Genomic DNA, 21,349 nt, shown 5'->3' on the forward strand with positions numbered 1-21,349 from the left:
CGGCCCGGCACGGCCCGGCCTTACCGGGCTGCTCCGAGATCTCCGACTTCCAAAGTTGGTCCTTCCCCGGATCGCGCCGAGTTTGCTCCCCGTTGGAAGAGCAGAACGAGATTGCTCTCTCTCTTCGGAAGGAGTCAGCCGGGCTGCGCTCCAGCGCTGGGCTGGTGTGCGCAGTCCTTCCCCATCACTGACCCGTTCCTCTCCGGGAGCCTCTGACAAGCCTGGAACTTTCCTGGACAAGCCTGGAATTTTCCCCACCCATTGGACCTACTAAGAAAAGACCATTTCTGCGTGCCTTTTGCTCTGCTACTCCCAGGCATTCTGTAAATTAAACACAGAGGATGTTTTTTCTTCTCTGGTCCGTACTTAGCAATGGGTCTCTGATGGTCATTTAAGGATGGAAAAAGCCGTGCCCACTCACTGAATGACTGTGGCAGCCTGAGATATGCCTGGGATGCTTCTTTGGAGTGATTTTGGAGACAGAGAGGATAGGTTTCACTGGTGCTTTTACCTGTGTTTGGGTCCCCATCAATCAGTCTCAAGCTGCAGCCATAGACAAGAGAGCGAGAACACACCTATACCATCATCTTTTAACTTTTAACACAGCTAAAAACAGTGTTACCCTTTACACCTCTTAATCAGCCTGCTGCCTTTTATGCCTCACAGCCCAGCTCTTACCCAGACATTTCTTACAGCTTTTTTTTTAGCACAATTGTTTGAAAATGCACTAAAATAACTTTTCCCTTTATTATGATGGAAACTCTAACTTCCCCAGGCAATAATTCATCCACACATTCAAGCTAACTTTTCCCTTTTTCCCTCCCCAAATCTCATCCCACTCTTCCTTAAGTATCCATTGATTGTGTCACTCACAGTAATTCCTTTGTATCTCCAGTCTTCCCCTTTCTGGAGTCTAAAAGCTTCTGAGCGATGCTGTTAGCAAGTGGAAAATTCAAGGAGTTTGGCTTGGCCTGTGTAGGGAGCTGAGAGGTATTTCTCACACATCAGATGGGAAGAGAATAGAAAGACAATGGAATGTTCTTGCTCTCTATCTACATCGCAGATGAGGGAAATAAGACAGGAATGAGAATGCATTTAGCAGAGTCACATTAGTGGTGGATGAGTCTCAAAGGGGTCTAGGAGCAGACAGACCAAGGCAGGAAGCCCCATCTGTCTGCATGATCTCTTCAAATACTTCCATTTTGGGTCTCACCTCAGAAGGAAAAGAGGATCCTTCTGACTTTGTGCTTGCCCCTGCCAGCTGCAGCTCCACTCTCCTCCTCCCTCCACTCACAGTAAACGGCACAACTCACACAAGTGGCTGTTTGCAGGGTGAGCTGCACACCCACACTCCAGCTTTTATGTGCAGAGCACTGACCACACTTAGCACTTTACTCTTTTAAAACAGGCCAATTCTTCACAAATTGCAGAAATTAATCCAAGTGCAGATTCCCTCACAGTTTCCCGGTGAGATACTGAATCCTCAGACACACCCGTTTCACAAAGTTAAACATTTATTAGGAACAAGAACTATTACAAAAAAAGATACCCATAGTCTAAATATATACATGAGGTTTAAACATAGCATTTTCATGTACCTTTAGCTATAAAAATACATTAGATTAACTGTATCCTAATTTATAAATATAGTTTTTTTTCTTTTAAAAAAACAACTAGTATTTCATATGAAAGCCTTAACTGTGCAATGAAAGAAATATATATACCCTCTAAGGGGTTATTTTAGTTAGTGTCTAGTGTTATATAACTTAGAAAATTCAGTGTGTAGAGTCAAACCCTGATTTATACAATAAGAGATAAATTGAAAAATGTAAAATTTTTAAAATACATGATTTTAAAAACATGATAAGGGAAAAAAGTGAAATATATATCAAACACATAAAGTCAGAATAGTAGGATTTAAAGAATTTTAGATGATTTCAGTTTCCACCACTGTTTATCAAAAATACATCAGAGATACATCAAGATAACCAGCCTTTTACTGTTTGCCTCACCTCCCTACTGTCTGGCTGCAGCCCAAGAAAACCCTCAGGTAGGCAAGAGTAAAATGTTTGTCTGAAAAGATGTTTGCACTCTAAGTGTTTTACAAAAATAAAAACTTATGTACAATGTTCCCATTTGGCCTTTCACGGGGAAGGGAGGACATTTTCGTCACTGGATGGGGAGATTTACCTGTCTCACATCCCATGGAAGGACAGGCACCTCGTTACAACTGTTGGAGGTATGTCATGTAAGAAGTTAAGTGGTGTTGAAGTGCAATTTCAACGTTCACTAACTAATAAGGAAGTTTAGGCTCATGCAAACATTTTCCTTACTTATCGCCACCCACCTTCCTTCCTCCTCCAAAAAAAGCTCCACTCATGCAACAGAACTTGTTACTGACTATCTCCGAGCAAAGGAAGGTACTGGTTAAATCCTTGCTTGCAGCAGAGAAGAGAGGTTAGACCTGCATTTCTGCTTCAAGCGCTGACAATTGGAAAACTCCAGGCAGGAATCTTTATGAGTGCTCCCTGGAGATCTGTTGATATGCCATAAGGAACCTCCATGGGTTTGTTCTCAGAGGACAATCCCAGTGGGATCACCTGAACTTCCTAACAAGCTGTCACCACTAACTCCTGCACACTCACAGCTCCTGCAGACTGGGACTTGCCGTCCTTTTGCCAGTGGTTCTCCAGTAGAGTCAGGAGGAGGAGGAGGGAAAGCAGTGAACCCAGGAACTGAAGACAGTGTGTGGCCTGTCATTAATCCCCTAATAATGTCTGGGCATGCAAAGCAGTTACTGCAGGAGGTACTAAGATATGAACTTGGTGTGACAGCCACTCCATGGACAGCTGTGAGCAAGAGACAATCCAACACAGTTGGTTGCTCAGTGAAGGATCAACTACTCCATGTGGCTACAAGATGACAGCACTCACAGGGATAACCACTGCAAAGCTCTGGCACATTTAGGTCCAGCCATAGCTTATCCATAGTAATTGGCTTGTACACCCACCTCTTTAGCACTTGGTGGTGCTTGGGAGCACCTGCCTTTTCATACTGCACTTCCAGTATGTATTTTTAAGCTACATTCACACAGGATAAAGAAGCAGTGAGAAGAGCTTATAGTTTTATGCTCACAACAATAGCCCTGGCTCAAAAAATATAGAGATGTTCACAAAGCCTGAAAGTTACAGAGAAAGAGAGAGCAGGACAGCTTCCTGCAGCTCTTCTGCTCTCTCCCCCAGGTCAGAAAGACTGGTGTAGGGTGTTTTCTGTGGGGTATCTGCCATGCTACGTGCTCAGCATCCAACCTGGTGTCATCAAGGTAAGTACAGTGCAAAATCCTCCTGCAAAAAGTGCTGTAGTGAAGGTTTGAGATACAACTGTGACTCACTCGGAGCCAGAAGGGTCAGCAAGTCAGTGACTTGCATTTGCAGCATGTGTAGTGTGTGCACACCAAAACATCAGGTTCCAAAGATACTTGGAAGTCTAGTTCTGTTGGGTGAAATACTGGCCCCAAAGGAGTCCTCTAGGAAACTCCCACAAATCTCATTCAGGGCTAGAATATCACCAGTATGGAGAATGCATGTATCTTTACAGAGACTAAGATAGCTCTTTCAAAGAGAAGTTCATTACAGATCCTTCCATGAAAGCTTGCACTCAGATTCCAAACTCCAGCTGCAATGTCCACACAAACTCCACCAACTCCAGCCAAGTTGTACTAACCCTACCACTCGAGTCCATCTATGCCAAGTGAAACCCAAATGCCTCTGAAGTTGTCTGCCAGCCCGTGCTAATGGTACCAGCAATCTCTCTAACATGCCAGGCATGTCCACGTCCTTCAGGGTACAGTTTGAAAGCAGATGTCCTGCAAACACCATGACTGACCATCATTTTAGCCACAGGTAGCAGGCAGACGAACGGCCAGGGAATTGCACAGTACAAGAGTGTACTGCCAGTAGGGTCAGGAAAATCAGTTTTTGAAGAGCCAGTTGATAAAATGGAGTCCAGTAGATTCAGTGTTTCTAGAGGAATAAAGACAGGTGTTTCCATTTTCCTTCCTACCCCTCCCCTCCCCCTTGCTCTGAACACATCCCCCGTGTGTCACATTCAGAGTGTCAGCATTTTAGGCCTTCTGTTCTCATGGACTCTTCTGGGAGAGTTTGATGGTGACTGTTTTCACTTCAGTATACTCTGCCAAAGCATATTCACCACTGGAAAAGAAGAGAGAGGAGGGAGAGGGACAAACAGTTGTAGCATGTTAATGTGTACTTCCCTAAGAGAAGAGAGTTCTACATGTCTGCACTTTAACTTCTCATTGCCAGCTGCTGTAGAGACATCAGGCCATTAAAACCAGTTCTGAACCAACTTAGACCAGCTATTGATTTGTCCCACCACTTCTAATAACTGCTAAGTGCACACAAGGACATACAACTTTTGTAAAAGAAACATGGAATGCTTCTGGTCACTGTAACCCACAAGGTGACACCTTGTGACTCTGCCTAACGAAAACTGAGTGCTGCAATGAGCAGCCACAGAAGAGTCAGCCACATACATACAGTAATCAGTGCTTAGTCAGTAATTAAAGTTAATTTTTCACTGAAAGGAAGCTTCTATCTACAAGTTACCATGGCATTTGTTCCAGAAACATACTGATAAGAGAGCCCACCACTGATAAGAGAGCATTAAATGGTTGGTGGAAACTGGCTCTATTCCCATGCCTTGCCCAAGGGATAAAGCCCTGACATCCTTTAATTAGCCAGGCAGTCAGGCAAAGTAAACCATAAGGTCTCAATATATCTATGTCCCATTTGAGGATTAATTCATTTGCTGTGCTTAGCAAGTGAGGCACCTGAATGTCCCAGAGCAGCAGATGCACCAAGAACAGCTACTGGGAGTGGTTCCTGGACTTAAATCTGGCTTGTGAAAGCAAAAGTGCTTTAGATTCCTCTAAAGAGTCTGCTGAATGGTGTAAGAAAACCTGTCTCCCTCCTATACAAGAAAAAAAATAGGATTTAAGAAAATTTCTCAGCTCTACCTCTAACTTCTGGGGTGACCTTGGTTTAAAAATGTCAGCTTTAGTAACTAATTAGAGCTGAAATGTCTGGTAGTCCCACTGCAACAGGTCAGGCTGGGGAAGAGGGACAGAGGGTCCTTCTGTAATTTAGCAGCAAGTTTGGAAGGTGGGATGCAGAATGATTTTGGAGATCATTCGTTCCCACTGGAAGAGGTCCAACTAGGAGCAATGATACAACAGGAGGCCCAGATACCACCAGAGAAAGGTGGAGAAGGTTTGGGGTAAATGCCAGTGTCCCCAGCCAAGGTGTCACACTTCTCTCTTGATCTAAAAACCTAACCACTATAGAAAAATGCTTCCAAGTGGACTTGCTTGAACTGGAGTTATTAAAAGCTTATAAAACATATGAAGGTACTCCTGAAGGAATGCTTTACATACACGCTGTACTGGCTTAGCACCTCCCACTGCAGCCTGCTGCAAGCCTGATAGTTTAAAAGCAAATTCAACAGTGTTTTCACAGTCACAATTGTTATTGCATTCACCACCCACATATAAACAAAATATTGAGTAAAACTTACAGTTCTCTGCCATTGCCTGACATTTTAAAGCCACCGAAAGGAGCCTGTGCATAGAGCGCGTTGTAACAGTTGATCCTACAATAAAAACATCAATTTTTAAAAAGACAATTCAATACCAAAGAGAAGCAAGATGATGACAACAACAACAATACAAAAAAGGGCTGAAATCTGTCAGTTTTTTCTTTATACAATTCGGTCACTTGAGAAATCAGATTTTAGCAATAAAACCTTATTTTGTTGCAGAAACACAAAACTTTTGAGTGGTACTCAGACTGACCCACATCTCACTTCATAGTCTCCAGTGGCAAAGACTTTCATGCTAGAGCGGGAATTTAGTCCGTGTTCAGAGCTGTGATTAAAATAAATAGTCCAGCCTATTCCCTAGTTTATGAAGCACATTCTGAAATGAACATGTTTACTCCAAAAGCTGTCTAAACACCCACAACCAGGCCCAGCATCCGCTTCCAGGTATAGAAAAAGATTTGGACTGTATTAGACAATTGTGTTGCAGTAAAATGAAAGCACTGTGCCCATTTCTATAGACATGTGGGAGAAAAAGCTAATGCAGACACTTCCTCAGCACCTCACTAAGATCAAGTGACTGAAAAGGGACAGCTATGGCTTGTGCTGTAGGTCTGCAGCTCTATGTACAGCACATGTATCCTTCAAAGTCCAACATCCCATTTTTACTTAAATATTTCAGGCAGATTCTTCAAGTGCCAGCTCTTGAAATCAATCCTTTGTGTGCATCAAAATCAGACATCAGATCAAATTCCTATACTGAGTGGGAAAAAAAAAAATCAAGATTCCATCTTTAAAATGATTCTAATATAAAATAAGGAATTCTGTAAGCAATAAAAGCTGCTCTTTGTGACAGTGGTGTGTTGCCATCTACTGTCCACACTGGTTTGTGCAGCAAAGACCCAGCTGGTGGTGCCTGAAGATCACGACACACACACACACATAGGATTTGAAAGGCATCATGTCTGGTGGAATTTACTACAGTTCCGACATTTCCAGGGTTGTTCAGACAAAGAACTACATCAACTGAAGGAAAAACCAATTCATTTCTCGACAGACTGTCGATTCCTCACCACCTTATTTTGAGGAATGGATGTTGTTTCTGAGCAGCATAAAGAATTAAACAGGCTACTAATACATCTCACCTCCAGCATTTATACGTGATTGCAAGTCATAAAGCCCTCTCCCCTCCCAGGAAACCAACTCCCAGCCCACACTCCATTCCCACACTGCTCACCAGACTGTTCCTGACTGCAGAGCTGAAGCCAGAGTTAAGGCTCTGTCCAGGTTCTTTGTGAACACCGCGGCCGTGAGTCCGTACTCGGTACTATTGGCTCTCCTTATCACCTCTTCTATATTCTTGAACTTCATAATTGGCTGAACTGGCCCAAAAATCTGCATATATCGATTAAACTTTAGTACAGGAAAGCCTTTGGTAATCACGGTAATTCTGAAGTAATTGGAGTCAGATGCTTTGTTTGGATAATACATTGAAAATGTTACATCCTAGCCTTCTAGAAAGTCACTGATAGAGTCTCTTAAAAACTACTAATGAAACTTCAAAGGAAGCACAGTGATGTGCTGTATACAGTGCTAAGATCCAACAACTAATGGATCATTTCTAACAACCAAAACAAGCAGAGTTAGATCTGGACAAGTTTCAAATGCTTCATCCTTACTCCTTGACAACTCTCCTTTTGAACTCTAAAGCTGAGTGTACTCAATTAGCAATTAACATATTTCAAGGACTGCAAGTTTCCTTCCTTGATTTTAACTCTGGTTTTGTCACTGTGTGCAGTTTATTTGCATGCACTGCATTTACCACGTCTGTGTTTGACCACAAACTTGGTTTCCCAGGCCTCACAGCACAATGAACCCCACTGAAGGTGAGATGGAGACTCCCTTGTCACTTGGGTTACCTTTAGGGTCACAGAAGGGTTTCTAAATGTCTGTTTTGGGATATCCAGGTATTTAACTGGAGCCTCGATCCTAGGCAAAGGGTGAACATGCATTTGCAACAAAACTGCAAATGAATGAAACTGGATAAGCTTCATGAATCATGACTTGGGATTTGGAGTCAGTTCATTAAGAAAAGGCCTGTCATGGGATTTTCAGCTTTTTCCCTCTATTTTTAGAATGTAACTCATGCCCTGAGTGACTGATATCTTTCCCAAGTTCCTTAGAGATTCTGTGGCAGATCTGAGACATTTAAACATCCTGCCAGGAGTGAGCAGCAAGCAGCCCCATAAAAAGCACTAGGCTAAACTATAAAATACAAGTGCCAGTTAGACTTTGGCAACTACTTCTTTTCCATTGGGGAACACGATGAAAAGTAGATTAACTTCTATTTCAAAGGAATATCACAGGATCTAATCACATGCAGCTTGTTCAACATTTCTGCAGATGAATAATGAAAGCCAGAGTATTAGATCTGCACTTTGCTGGCTTTGAGCATGTTTTCATATAGGAAAGAAATGGTCAGCCTCAGGGGATTTTGCCATGAGAATGGAATCTGGGATTGTTTGAGACACTAAGGCTACTTGAGAGAAGTTCTTCAGTGGCCATTCCTTCCCTCCTCACCAGCTGCAGGCCCCAGAGTTCTTTTCCCATAAAGCTTAACTCTGTCTTTAGAAAAACCTTCAAACTTTAGGACAAAGAATAAATAGAACTGCTCCATCCTGCCACAGTTTCTATTACTTTTACTCAGTTATTTATATTTAAAATCAAGGATTCAGACAGAAACCCCTCCATGACCGTTACTACTAAAGAGGTATTTATCCAGGTAAGGCATGTGCTCATATTTTGCATTATATCAAATTCTCCTGAAATGAGAACTAAAAACTCTAGAGTAGTGTTAACTACTGTGTTTGTATCTGGGTTTGTTCTTGTCCAGTGAGTACACTCACAGAGCTAATTCTCTTTTGGAAAACCAAAGAAAATGAGGGAAAGCAGCAAGGCATTAGGAAGGAATGGCAAACAGACACTTATAAATTGCATAAAAAATGCTGCTAAAACATTTTGACAGTTTTTTCTGTTCTGCTTTTTCCCTTCTCCTCTTACAACTCACACACAGAGTCCAACCTGAAGCTCATCTTGCAGATACTTCATCAGTAGAACAGATTACTTCTACCCTCCTCTCAAGTTTTGATTTCAAACCACAACCATACCTCTTTCTTTCCCATTTACAGTGGTAAATGCAGATGAAATTCCAGTGACTTGTACTGTACCTCTTCTTTGGCGATCCGCATGTTGTCAGTGACCTCTGAAAACACAGTGGGTTTTATGAACAGGCCTCTGTCCTCAATGGCAAGACCCCCACACTCCAGCTTAGCCCCTTCTTTCTTCCCACTTTCTATCAGCTCCAGGATTTTATCAAACTGTTTTTGGTCAATCTGTCAGACACAAAAGGAAAAGAAACAGCAGCGCCTTTATTATCGTGGTTCCAGAGACCAAGTCAAGGAACGTGGCCCAGGGGCAGGTTTGCAGGGCACTGTCAAACCAGGTCAGTTAACACCTCAGTTTAGGATAGGACAGTCAGGTAACAAACAGGGTGAGAGACAAGACATGGGCACAGCCCTGAGCCACAGGAAACAGAAGGTGAAGTTGCATGTGATTGTGTAATCTGATCTAACAGTTTGCTGCCACATGGAGGGGTCTCCCCACTTTCCCTCCCTCTGTGTCCTGGATATGCACTCCCACAGCTCACCTCACTCGAGCTCTAGGACTTACAGACCTTCTTCAACCACTGATTTATCTCAGTAGCAGCATGAGAACAGCCTGAGATGGGTTTTGCTGGGCTCAGCAAAGGGATCTGACCAACAGAATTGCTGCAAGGGAGGGAGAATCAGGGTAAAATTCTTACAGAGGTGTTTTAAAAAGAGTAAAACTAACAAAAAGCTTGACAAATGTATTGAGGTGGTTAAATAAAGGACTCCACCCACTGGTTTGAGGTGCCCTGGCAGCCTGGGGGGTTATTCTGAATGCCAGGTATCTCCAGATGCTTGTGCTGTTCAATCCCCCTCCCTCAGCATCTGTTTTTATTTCAGCAGGGACAGTTGCCAGTTGGGACTGTTTACATGGAGTGTTCCACACTTGACTCCTCCAGATTACAGACTATATCCTGTCCCTAGTTAATCCTGGCCACACACAATCCAAGTTTTCATGCTTTTAGACAAATATCAAAGCTGCAGGAGGGTGTCCTTGGGGTACTTCTGCTACACAGAGAAAACAGAGAACAGCACATCTGCTGCCACACAGATGTGTGTGTCTCTCATGCACTGTGGACAGCTTGTACCAAGTGCTTGTGTTCTCTCCAGTGTTAAGGTGCTACCCAAGGACACACTTCATACATGCTACTGCACGAGGAAATGTGTGTCCTCATGTAGGATACAGTGTCACACAGTGAGCTTGGCAGGTGTCAGACACGTTGTCTATTTGCCTGGTTGCTTAGTTGCCAAGTGTAAATAATTTGAAAATATCTGCAAGTGCTTTCCATCCCGGCATGTCTGTGATCCAGACCAATCCAGTCCATCCACTTCACATCACAGAAAACAAAACAAGGATATTTATACAGCTGTAACTTGTTGCAAGGCAAACTACAGTTAGATGAAAAGACACTGGGGAAAGAAAACATTTGTAAAAATGACATGCAAGGGTGGAACTGTTTGTCATTGTAACTAGAGCTTGCAAGGCTTGTTTAAATTCTGTCCCCTACTCCACTATTATTTATGGTTCAAGCATTGACTTCTATTAAAAACACATGATCTGGTAAAGCAAATTCTACTATTTATTCATCTAATTCAATAGAGAAGGAGGTTTCTAAGGATGACTGCAATGCCGAAAATCTGAGAACCCCCAAATCTTCATCTCTTGCTTCATTTAAGTCAAGACCACAAGAAGTTTTTCCTTTTCCAATTCTAGCATTTGTAATCCTGCAAAATAACCCACAACTGGGTCCAACAGTATTGGAAACAGACCCTTTCTACTTACATATTTTACTTTCACACTTTAATTCTGAGGTGCATGTATACAGTCAAAGGAAAATATTCACCATCTTATAAATCAAATGATATGTTTTAGTCTGAATAACTCCTGGCTAACAATTGCCATGATTAGTGTTAATTTTATTCCTGTAGACTAGGTCTTACAGTCCACAAATCCCAGTATTTGGGGTTCTAAAATAGCAAAAGTAGTGTAGTCTTGTTCTAATCTAATCCCTGTTCTAGTCCACCAGGACATTAGTCTCATCTAATGCAGTTTGCTGTTCCCAGTTGTATGATGCCCTGGTTAACCAGTTTGCCATCTGTGCAGATTTACTTTATTGCTTCCTGTGATACAGCTCCCAGGAATCCAAAATTAAAAATTGCCCTTGGTCTGGATTTGGGGTTGGCACTCTGCTCAAACAGTCCTGATCACCCCACAGGTTCCTTGTGGTGTCCTTTGAATTCCAGCCAGTCAGCACTGCCAGACACATGTGAGTTTTGGAGAGGTCTCATCAGAAGCATGCCTCATTTCTGTCTAAATTTAATACTGTTTAAAGCTGACCTAATTTTGATCAGAGCAGTACAGTTTATATCAGCATAACCCAATCCTGCAGCTGACAGAGTCTATTCCCCACATCCATGCCACGAGCACCCATGCCAGTGCCCAGTAATGCACATCAGGGAAAAGACCTGAGTAAAACCTTTCTTCCTCACTTCCAAAAAGGCTGCATTAGACCTGAATCAGCCCATTCCCCAAACCAGTTCAGTGCAATGTAGGAAGAAACAGCTGCACATGGGACCACTTTTCCAGGACTAGCTTACATCAACTTCTTGTGGAACAGGATTGTCATCACCTACAGATGATGTAGGACCAAAAAGATCATGGGCTACAAACCCTGTCAGCCTAAAGGTTGGCTCCAACTCCTTCCCACTGTTGCCTTCTAAGTGACCATCCCAAAGTGGGATCTATGCAGCAGCATGTGGCCATTTTTGTGATGCTGTTGTGTATGTTCCCCCTGACCTACACAAAAGGAGAATGAAAGCAACAGGCTGGATCTGAAGCACCTGATGGGGAGAGATGAAGAAGAGGAAGACAGATTATTTTTTCCTGGTGATTCTTCCCTTATCCATCAGTTCAAGATAAAAAAACCCCTCACAGCCAAGCAGGTTACTTCAGGAACAGGGAAAAAAACTGGAAACTTCACATTTGAACAGTAACTTGTGGGCAGGTGTGAATCTTTGCTACTTTAGAAGGTATTTTAAGTCCTTGTGACACTGCATCATTTCTCTCCTCTGCTGAAGATCCTGTGTGTGCCCACAGCATAGGCTCCAGAGAGCAAGGAACCAGAGCTGAAGAGGAAGAGGTTGTTCCTTTGCACTGGTAACCACATAAAAGCTTTGGGATTTACAGTTTCCTCCCCCTCTCAACACCTTCCCATCTTGGGCTTTGACAGTTGCATGCACAGGAGTTCAGGTGTGTGGGGGTGTGCTATCTCCCCTAGCTACAAGTGTAACAGGTAAGCCAGAGCAGGGAAAGAAGACAGATGGGCCATATTTAAAATCTGACCAGACACTGCTGACTGGACTCACTGTTACCCTTAATTACAGCTCTGTATGCAAGGAGCCTCCCTTAAGCCACAGTGATCCCAGAGGATGGTGCTGTGCCATAGTTGTGCCCTGAGGAGTGCTCTGGCAAGAGCTGGGAGCACAGATGAACTGAAATAAGCAGCCCAGTTCTATGTGTTCCAGTCACTGCAGGGTGTTTCACCCTTTAAAACCTCACTTCCTGTGAATTTAGGGGCTGTTCTCATGAACTCAGTGGTCTCTGTCAGCACAGCCAGGTGAACATGGTCCTGATGGGACCAATAACTGCAGCTCACTTACTGCTTCTGCTGGATAAGGTTTAGGATGATGTCATATTAAAAAATACCAAACAACAAACAAATGCCCAAAGCTGGCAGCCCTTAACAGAAGGTAAGAGCAGACCTTGAAACAGCTTGAGGGTCAGCTCATCTCTGCAGACAAGTCTCAGCATGGGAGTATTTTTCTCAGACTTCTGAGCAGTTTGAAATCTCTTTCTAGGCAAGTTACAGGGCTGGATGCAGCCTCAGCATGAACAGGGGGTGTACATCATCTTATTCCCCATGCAGGAGGACATGCCATGCATGAATCATGTGCAGATTCAGGTCCAGATAAGGGGAGGCAGATGTCCCCAGAGCCATCTGTTCTCTGAGGGATCCTACACAGCATCAAGGAAATTAAACTCACAATGCAGTGCTGAGAACAAGAGGCCTTGGCTAGAGATTTCTGGGAATTCTGCTTTATTTTTGGTAGCAAACAGTGGGCCTGTTAGAAGATCTGACCCAAGGATCACCTTCCTCCAGAGCTCTCCAGCACAGCTCAGATTGCGTCAAATGCAAAAACTAAGAGGAAGGCTCTGGAAGCATTGAGGAGGCCAGTCCTGACAGCAGCTTGGCATGGTTCTTCCTCCTAATTCAGCTGAAACTTTTCCAAAGGAAGGGAGCAGAGAAGGAAACTGAGGACTCAGGAGTCCCTGGGCTCTAACTACTTGTCATCACCAGCACAGCCAAGAAGCTGAATGGCCATTCGGCTGAACTCTTCTGAGCAGTGCTATGGCTCAGTGCAACGGCTCAGTGCAACGTGCTTTGTGTTACTGGACCAGGAAGACAGCCCCTTCCTTAGAGCTGGATAAGAACTGAATTAAATACATTTGTGTTTTTTAAAAAAAAAATTACAACATAACATTTCAACAGTTGTGATTAATTGATATTTAAAATGGAGAGGAAAAATAAAGCCATGATACATTACTCACCCCTCGGCACTTCTGCTGGGACCGTATTCGTAAGGATAATATTTACACAAGGAAAATTAAACAAAACCACAACCAAAAACCAAACAATAAACTGTTCTCAGGCACACAGTTACCTGGGGCCCTTGTTCAGTTCTGGCATCAAAGGGGTCTCCAACGAGTCTCTTCTTGGCAAACTCCACGCTGCGCTTGACGAACTCCGGGTAGATCTGCTCCTCCACGAACACCCGCGAGGCCGCCGTGCAGCACTGCCCCTGGTTGAAGAACACGCCTTGGTGGGCACATTCCACTGCCAAGTCCACTGCAAGATGGCCCAGGAGGAGGGAGAAGTGTTACCACATGCACAGTTTCGACCCTTCCAGTGTTTCTTTTCTCTTTGGAAAAACTCCTCAAAAAAAGGCTGACGGGTGGTCCACACCCAGTGGAGGCACTCACAGGGCCTCCCACTGCCCCCAAACTAGATCTCTTATTGTACCCACCCCCCCTTCCTGCCTTTTGTCTCAAGGTCTAGTTTGCCATAGTTCCTGATACCTTGTTCCACAAGGACTCACTGAAGGCACTGACCAGCTTTTCTTGCTGTGGGAATTCAAATGTGGATTCCTGGATACCATGCATTGATTCCTAAAGACTAGTTTCAGTAGTGATTATTCAGAAAGCAGTGTGCCAGCTTTGGCCAGGTCCTTGCAAGGCTCCCTATTAGCAACTGGCACAAATACCTCTGATTCCAACCTCTGCTGTGCTGAGCAGGAGAGTGGAGAATATTTTCCTGAAGCCCAAATACAATTTTCCAACTATTTTCATGGTCACAGGTTACACGTATCTCCTAGTGTAACAAAATCACAACAAAACTTGTTAAATGAGCCCTGCAGACCGCCAGGATAGAGGTGGAGGCTGGATTAGATCAGGTCCTACAAAACTCTCCTGTCACAGGAATGCCTGCACAGGGGCTGCTTTCTAGAAAACTGCTTTCCCCAGTGCTTGGCTCAGGCTCTGCAGCACTGCCAACCAAAAAGAAAGCACACAAACAGCAGAAATACAAATGCAAGATTTATCTGCAACTGCAGCCATCCCCAGAGAAGGCAACACGGGCCATGGGAATGATCCCTGCCCTGGGGAAGAGCTCCAGCGATGCAGAACTGTACCCTGCTCTAAGACAGAGGTTTTCTCCAGGCTTTGGGGTGGATGTGGTGGCAAACCCCAGCCCTGTGAGCTGCCAAAGGACAGCAGAGACACACAAACCCCACCATGCTCAGCCTCTTACAGCAAACCCAGCAGCCCATACTCACAGTCTGCGTCTGCACACACGATGCAGGGGTTTTTCCCTCCCAGCTCTAATGTCACCCTTTTGAGGTTGCTTTTAGAAGCAGCTTCCTTGATCAGTTTGCCAACCTGCATCAGTGAGACACAAAGAAGATATGAGTTTTTTCCCCTGAAAATCTCAACTCAGTGTGCCAAATGTGATGCTGACAAGGGTGGAAGAGCCCAGCAGGAGGCTGAAGCAGGTAGAAGTCAAGGAGTCTGAGTTTCCTACTGCTGTGCCAGAATTAAGGTTTGGTTTAGGCAGATCTGAAAGGGTGAGCTATGTGAGAGAGCTACAGGATCTGTACCCTGAAGTTATCTGCTACTCAGAGCTGTAGAACAAGGCATTTCCCACCCAGTGCAACCCAGCCAGCAACACTGGCAGTCAACTGGCTCCAAGGGCTACAAGTTTTACTTTTAAAAATTGCAAATTTAAACTTCTTAAGAGTAAATCTTGCCAAGTCAATGATAGGAACTCACTGTTCCTATCTGATAGCACTCCCACACCAAAAAGCCATGCAGTGATTTTGACATTTAGGAGAAAACTAATACTTTCTGACAGTTTAGGCTGAGGTGCTCCACACACAAGAGTAGCTGAGACATGTTCCATCCGAGGCAACACCTGAGGATGTCAACAGAGAAACTCCAACTAGTCTGCCAGGGCACTTTCTGCTCAGGAATCTGCTCTGACCACCTATTGGCATTCATCTGGCCACCCTCTCCTGAAGGGGAAGATTTACTCTGCTTCCAGAGTTTAGTCATCTAATTTTGTTAGAAAGAGTAGGAATTAAAGTTATTTGGAAGCTTTAGTTGTTAGGACAGGTTAACTTCTTAAGAGTGACCTTATATTTGAATTCGTTTCTATTATAACTGATTTTCTTGTATTTTACCTTTGCACATGGAAACCTTATTACTGCCCAAAAATACTGTTTCCCTGGAGTGGAACTGTGAGCAAGGAAAGTATGGGGCAGTTTGCTGGCAGTTACAGGTCTGTATTTCTCATGTAACTTTGTAACTCGAGCATGACTCCGAACTTCGCAGTACAGATCATCTCTAGTCACTCAGAGCTTAGTCCTGGAGACAGCAGAAATAAGTGATACATCATAGCTTTGCAAGAGGCATTACTACAAGCTAGCTGGCCAAAGAGGAGTAAGTTAATAAATTAAGAGAAAAGAAGAAATCTAGATGGGAAAATTCTCATGGAGTTTAAGATCAGTATTTCCAAGCTGGCACTGAGCCTGAGCTGGGGCTTAAAAACTAAGTCAAAATATATTTTGAATTAGCTTCACTTCCTGGCTCAGAAACAGTAGCATTGTGCTGCAAATACTGCAGAGATGCAGCTGAACTCACAGATGGGTGGAGGGGGAAGAGAACACTTCTAAATTACACATGCATTAGTAAAGAATCTGTCTCCCTCGGTGTTTCCTGCACACCCATGGATTAGGAGACAAGCACAGTGTCCACAGGAGTTTTTTTGCCTACAGGTTCCAGCAGCTGAGATTTTCCTTCTGCCACTAATCCACTGGATACTTCTTTTTCATTAAAAACCCAAACAGATCCATGTGGGCTGGATGAGTCTATAAGCTCCATTGTTTTCACACAGCCAGAGTCTCATCTGGGCTAAAAGTTTCTGATCTAGGATTTGGAGAGAAGCATAACACTGAGTAAACTCTGAGATTAGACCAACTATCAAGAGAGTAAAAGCTTATTGTTAACTTTTACTTTATTGCATTTGTGTTTGTTCCCATGATCCCAGTAGAGAAACAGAGGCTTAACACACCTTTTCCTATGGGATATGCACAGCAGTTTGGATGTACACAAAGCCACTAGATGGTAGTGTTGGTAAATGCAGCAGCTTTTGAGTGTTTAGAGTTACCTTTACCGGCCAAGAACACCTTTCAAGGTAATTTGTCATCATTATACATTCAGATTACACTCTGCAGTTACGAGGACAGACATAAGAATGGATGAACTCAGCAAATGCTCAACAAGAACAATGTTCCTCAAAGAAATAAAGAAGAGACTATATTTGCCTCAACTGCCTCCACTGGTGTCAGCATTTCCATTCTTTGGACACTGCCTCTCTTCAGGGGGTGTGGATATGCAAGAAACATTTAAAGCAGTCAGTGGAAAAACATTCACATTTCTAAGCAATCTTTTGTTTGAGAATTTTCAGCAGTGATTACTGGAGGCAATTTTTTTTGCATGTCTCAGCTGTGCTCAATTCCATGGACTTGGCCAGGCCATGTGCACTTTCCCCCATGTAGGTACAGAAGAGGATGGCTGTAGGGGACTAAGAGTGCAGAGGTCTCACTTCCACCCCTCTAATAAACAAGTCAGATGCACCTATTTACAGGAAAAAACTGAATAGAAGGTGCTTTACTGTGCAGGTCTCAGAAGAGGCTGAAATGTTAATCCCCTCCACGTCAGCAGAGGAAGCCTTGGGCACGGGGCCATGTTTTTGTTTAAGTCCTAAGTTCCTCAGAGGTAACTAAAGCCAAGGAAGAATTGTTCAGGGCTCTGACTGACATGTTTTCCAGTTGCAGGGCAGGACTGGCAGGAAAACTTGCCCAGAAGCTCCATCAGGTCAATGACATGGTGTTAAGTCACTGCCAGCCTGCCCTGTACACTGTCTTGTATCAGAGCACCTATTCAGTTCTGACAGAAATATGGTGGTTTGGTAAAACTCAGCTTACAGAGATGTGGGATTAGCACAAGGACCTGAATTAGACAAATACCAAACACTTCTGAGAAGTCCTGTCCCATGGAATGTGATGGAAAAAGGTGTTGGCTATACAGAAATCACCAACATTTCATTAGTCCAGTCCTATGTGAATGACAGTTTAGAAGAGAATGCAAAGAGGGACAGCAGGTGTCCTATGAGAAATCCATCACCTACCTTGGTTGATCCAGTAAAAGCAATTTTATCAATATTGTCATGGGTAGAAATTGCAGCTCCAGCTGTGGGGCCATAGCCTGGCACAATGTTCACCACACCAGGAGGGAAACCCACCTGAAACAGAGGTTAAATACAGATCTGTAGAGATTTTGAGAGCACAGTTCGTTTCTCAGGGAGCTTGAATTAGTTGTACTGTACTCCTTGGAGCTCTTACCAGATACATCCCTGTTTTCCAGACTTTCCAGTAACATGGCTGGGTGCTACCAGCTGGAGTAGACGTGGGTGAAACTCACAGCCATGCTTAGGAAATGCCAAGTTTCAGTAAGAATTCTTGGAGAAATCCCAGTTTCAAGTCTAAAGAGAGTGAGTCTTTTGGCCAAACTTGGCCCCCAGCTACTGCAGTGCAGCTGGAGCCAAGGGGTAACTGAATGAAAGTTTGCTTTGAACAAAGGTTGATGTTTGTGGTTCTTCAGGGGCCAGAGGGATTAAGAAGTCAGTAAAACCTCACTAGATGATGGGGCTAATAAAACAGGAATACAAAAGCAGATGGTAACAGACTTATGCAAGTTTCCACCACATTTACAACCTAGATTAGCCAACTAGTAATTTTGCCAAAAGAGACAAATAGCAAAACTTTAGGTGAAATTCTAGTGCAAGGAGAACTGAGAGATTTACTGGAGTTTTAAGGATTATGCTCTTCTAGGTTAGTCCTTCCCTACTACTGGTAGCACAAGGTTGTTTTTCCTGCAATTTCTAATGATGGAATTGCAGAATGTTACACATTTGCTTTGTTTCTTATGACTTTTTAGTATAAAAATCTCAATAAATGCAGTTTCTCCTTTTAAATAAAAAAGGAAGCAATTGCTCATGTACTATCTTGCAAAAAGTTATCCTCATAAGACCTTTTTTCCCCAGTTTTCCCTTCATAAATTGAAAGGGCAGACTCATTTCTTCTCTAGATGTGACAATGACAAAAGTGCACTTAATAGAGTTTGTGTCTTGGCTAATGAGTTTTCAAGCAAACACTGCGTGTCAAACTGTGCAAGTAATGGTGTTTGGAGTAAGCAGCAAAGCCACAAGGAAGCAAAAAATTGGTTCAGGACATCCTGAGCCAAAAAGTTTTTTCTGTTTTTCAGCAAAAATGAAAGCCAAAATATTTTGGTTGGCCTGAAATTATTTCATTGAACCCAACACGTAGCTTTACTTGTGTGGTAACATCTTCTGCATCCTTTTAAAGATGAAAACCAAAAAAGTTTAACTTATTCTTCTGAAAAACTGCAAAGAATTTAGCTAATTTTGGGTGGAGAAAGGAGCATCTCCAAATAAAATTATTCTGCTCTAATTACACTTCTGCCTTGAAGATCAACTGTGAGAAACAGCAAGCTTAGAATTCCAGCTCAAAACATTAATTTTACCAGAACTGAATGGGGTTTTTTTGGGGGGAAGATGCTATGCCTGTGTTTGGGGAGCTGCATGTCAGAGTGAAAAAAGCAGTGGTGTGGCAGGGCTCACGAAAAGCCATGACAACTGCACTCACCTTGTGTGATCTTATTAAGTCAAGCAATTGTAGGAAATATTTCACTGGTATTATTTTTCCCCACTTCCTTTCCTGATGGAGGAGCCCTAAGTGTCAATTATCAACATATCCTTCTGTTTTCTCCCAGGCTAAGCCAAGAGCAGACAAAATCATCAGCATCATTTGACTGAGACTAACAAACAGACTTCCAACTGAGAGGAAAAAGCATACCCACAACTCCTTTGGTTTCCCTCAGTGAGTCACATCCGTAGCTATAGGAAGCTGATGTTCTGACCAGTGCTGGAAGGTTCTGTGCACCTCCCACCCCCTCTGTATGATGAACAGGGCACAACAGATCCTACCTGACAAGCCCTAAGGCAACATTTTTAAACCCCCAACCTACGATCTTCCCTTTATTTCAGTTGACTTTACAGGCCAGACATAGCTAAATTGTTCTATGAACCACAGAAATGACAAAGAATTGTTTCCCAGGACACTCTGTCTTGGTTGAATTATCCCACTTAAAAACAACAAACACAACACTGCTGTCTAATCACACTCTTTTTTGTCCCATTGTCTAATAAAACTGAGCTGTTGTTTTTCCCTCATTTGGGAGAAGGGAAGACAAGGCAGAGGAATAAAAGCACTATTTTTTCTCTCTGCAGCTTCCTGAGAAAGGAGAAAAACGTACAGGTTTTGTGATCTTTGCTCCCAGCCAGTCACTGTCAGTCACGAAGGTCTTTGTGAAGAAACACTGAATACAGAGCTTGTTCTCACTTTCCCTTATGAGGCTTTAATATCTTTAAAATTTAAAACTCTGGACAGCCAATTCAAAAATTCTGCTTACAACCTTAAGAGAACCTCGACAGGGTGTTGAGATTTCCTCACCTCCTTGACCAGAGAGCCGATGTACAACGATGTGAGGGGAGTTTGTTCAGCTGGCTTGATAACCAGAGTGTTCCCACAGCACAGGGCTGGTGCCATCTTCCAAACCAGCATCAGCAAGGGGAAGTTCCACTGCAAGAACACAAGTCACGGGTCAGACCAGCCTGGCACAGTCACCTACTCGCTTCCACACAGTGTTTTCCCCACCTTCTCACAGCTCAGGGAGAAAAAGAACTGGGAGGAAAGCCATGAAGAGAAGTGTCTGCTTACAATACTGTGTTTGCCTGGACTACAGAGCATAACTTCCTTGATTTCCCCCTGAGATCCCTAATATTGCTGGCAGTCCTCACGCTAATCCTGTAAGTTGGACAAATTTCTGTATGATGTGACCTCATTCTTTACGGGAGTTTGATCACACTTCGTGTAGGATTTTGGCTGTTCACAGAAACTGTGTTGGAGGCAGTTTCCTGATGTATCACTTTTGCACAGCATCCGTATGTGGGGAATCGCAGGGTGCAACTACTCATTGAAAAAAACCTCATTTTTGTCTGTTAGGCATTGGCTGAGTAGTCAGGAGTTACACAATACCATTCAGTTCCAGGTTTATAACTAGGAATCTGCAGTGGGTTGTTCAGTCATGGAAATCTAGGGGAGTTCTTATCCTCCCTTCAAATTGTAAATTGTTCCTTTCCAATTAGTTTTCTAATTTAGAATTAGGAACCAGTCCACATCAGTTTACTCTGTGCTAATCTCTTTCATGGTCATGTGTATTTGTAGATTTTGGAGCCTAAGCAAGAAGTGGAAAATGTAGCTCACAATGAATCTCAAAAAGGTCATTTGGCAGTAGAAAGGATTTCTTCATTAAAAATAATTAATGCTGCTTCAGGGATGATGGAAGCAGGCCAACAGTAAGGGGACTTCTTGTCAAGACTCAAGCCAAGGGCTTTAACTATCAACAAAGAAGCCAAATATGTTAGGAATCCACAGATTCACACTTACAAAGAAATTAGCAGTGTAACTTTTAAGCAATGAGTTCCGTTCTAACCCAGCAGCCTGAGACAAAGCAGAATTTAGTCTCAAGTGCTATTCTTTAACATGTTTCACTCTTTTTCCCAGGTCTGTTCCATTTCAGTGATCCTCTCCAATGGCCACATCCCATAATTTGCCCATTTGTCTTTTTCTCCTAAGCCTTCTTAGAGGCCTGACTTTGCATCTTGAGCCATTCACACCCACACTGCTTTTCTACACTTTCAGAGCATGACATAGCTCCATTAGGAGTTTTCTGCTGCAGAGTGACTGGTGAAAATAACAGTAAAGGACTCCAG

At 43.3% G+C, this 21,349-nt stretch overlaps 1 protein-coding gene across 1 annotated transcript in view; it reads right to left on the reverse strand.

The window, feature by feature from the left end:
• Nucleotides 1-1,496: 1,496 nt before the first annotated feature.
• Nucleotides 1,497-21,349, reverse strand: part of ALDH1A3 (aldehyde dehydrogenase 1 family member A3) — a 31,553-nt gene continuing 11,700 nt past the window's right edge. The window contains exons 5-12 of the mRNA XM_018069629.2: nt 20,028-20,156; nt 17,624-17,737; nt 14,712-14,814; nt 13,542-13,726; nt 8,841-9,005; nt 6,851-7,008; nt 5,593-5,667; nt 1,497-4,211 (exon numbers count right to left, since the gene is read on the reverse strand). Of these exons, the coding sequence (XP_017925118.1) occupies nt 4,139-4,211; nt 5,593-5,667; nt 6,851-7,008; nt 8,841-9,005; nt 13,542-13,726; nt 14,712-14,814; nt 17,624-17,737; nt 20,028-20,156 (1,002 nt within the window). The 3' untranslated portion in view covers nt 1,497-4,138. The remainder of the gene's footprint in view (nt 4,212-5,592; nt 5,668-6,850; nt 7,009-8,840; nt 9,006-13,541; nt 13,727-14,711; nt 14,815-17,623; nt 17,738-20,027; nt 20,157-21,349) is intronic.

Source organism: Manacus vitellinus, unplaced genomic scaffold (assembly GCF_001715985.3).
Source record: "Manacus vitellinus isolate BGI_N305 unplaced genomic scaffold, ASM171598v3 scaffold_16_pilon, whole genome shotgun sequence".
Taxonomy (NCBI): Eukaryota; Metazoa; Chordata; class Aves; order Passeriformes; family Pipridae; genus Manacus; species Manacus vitellinus.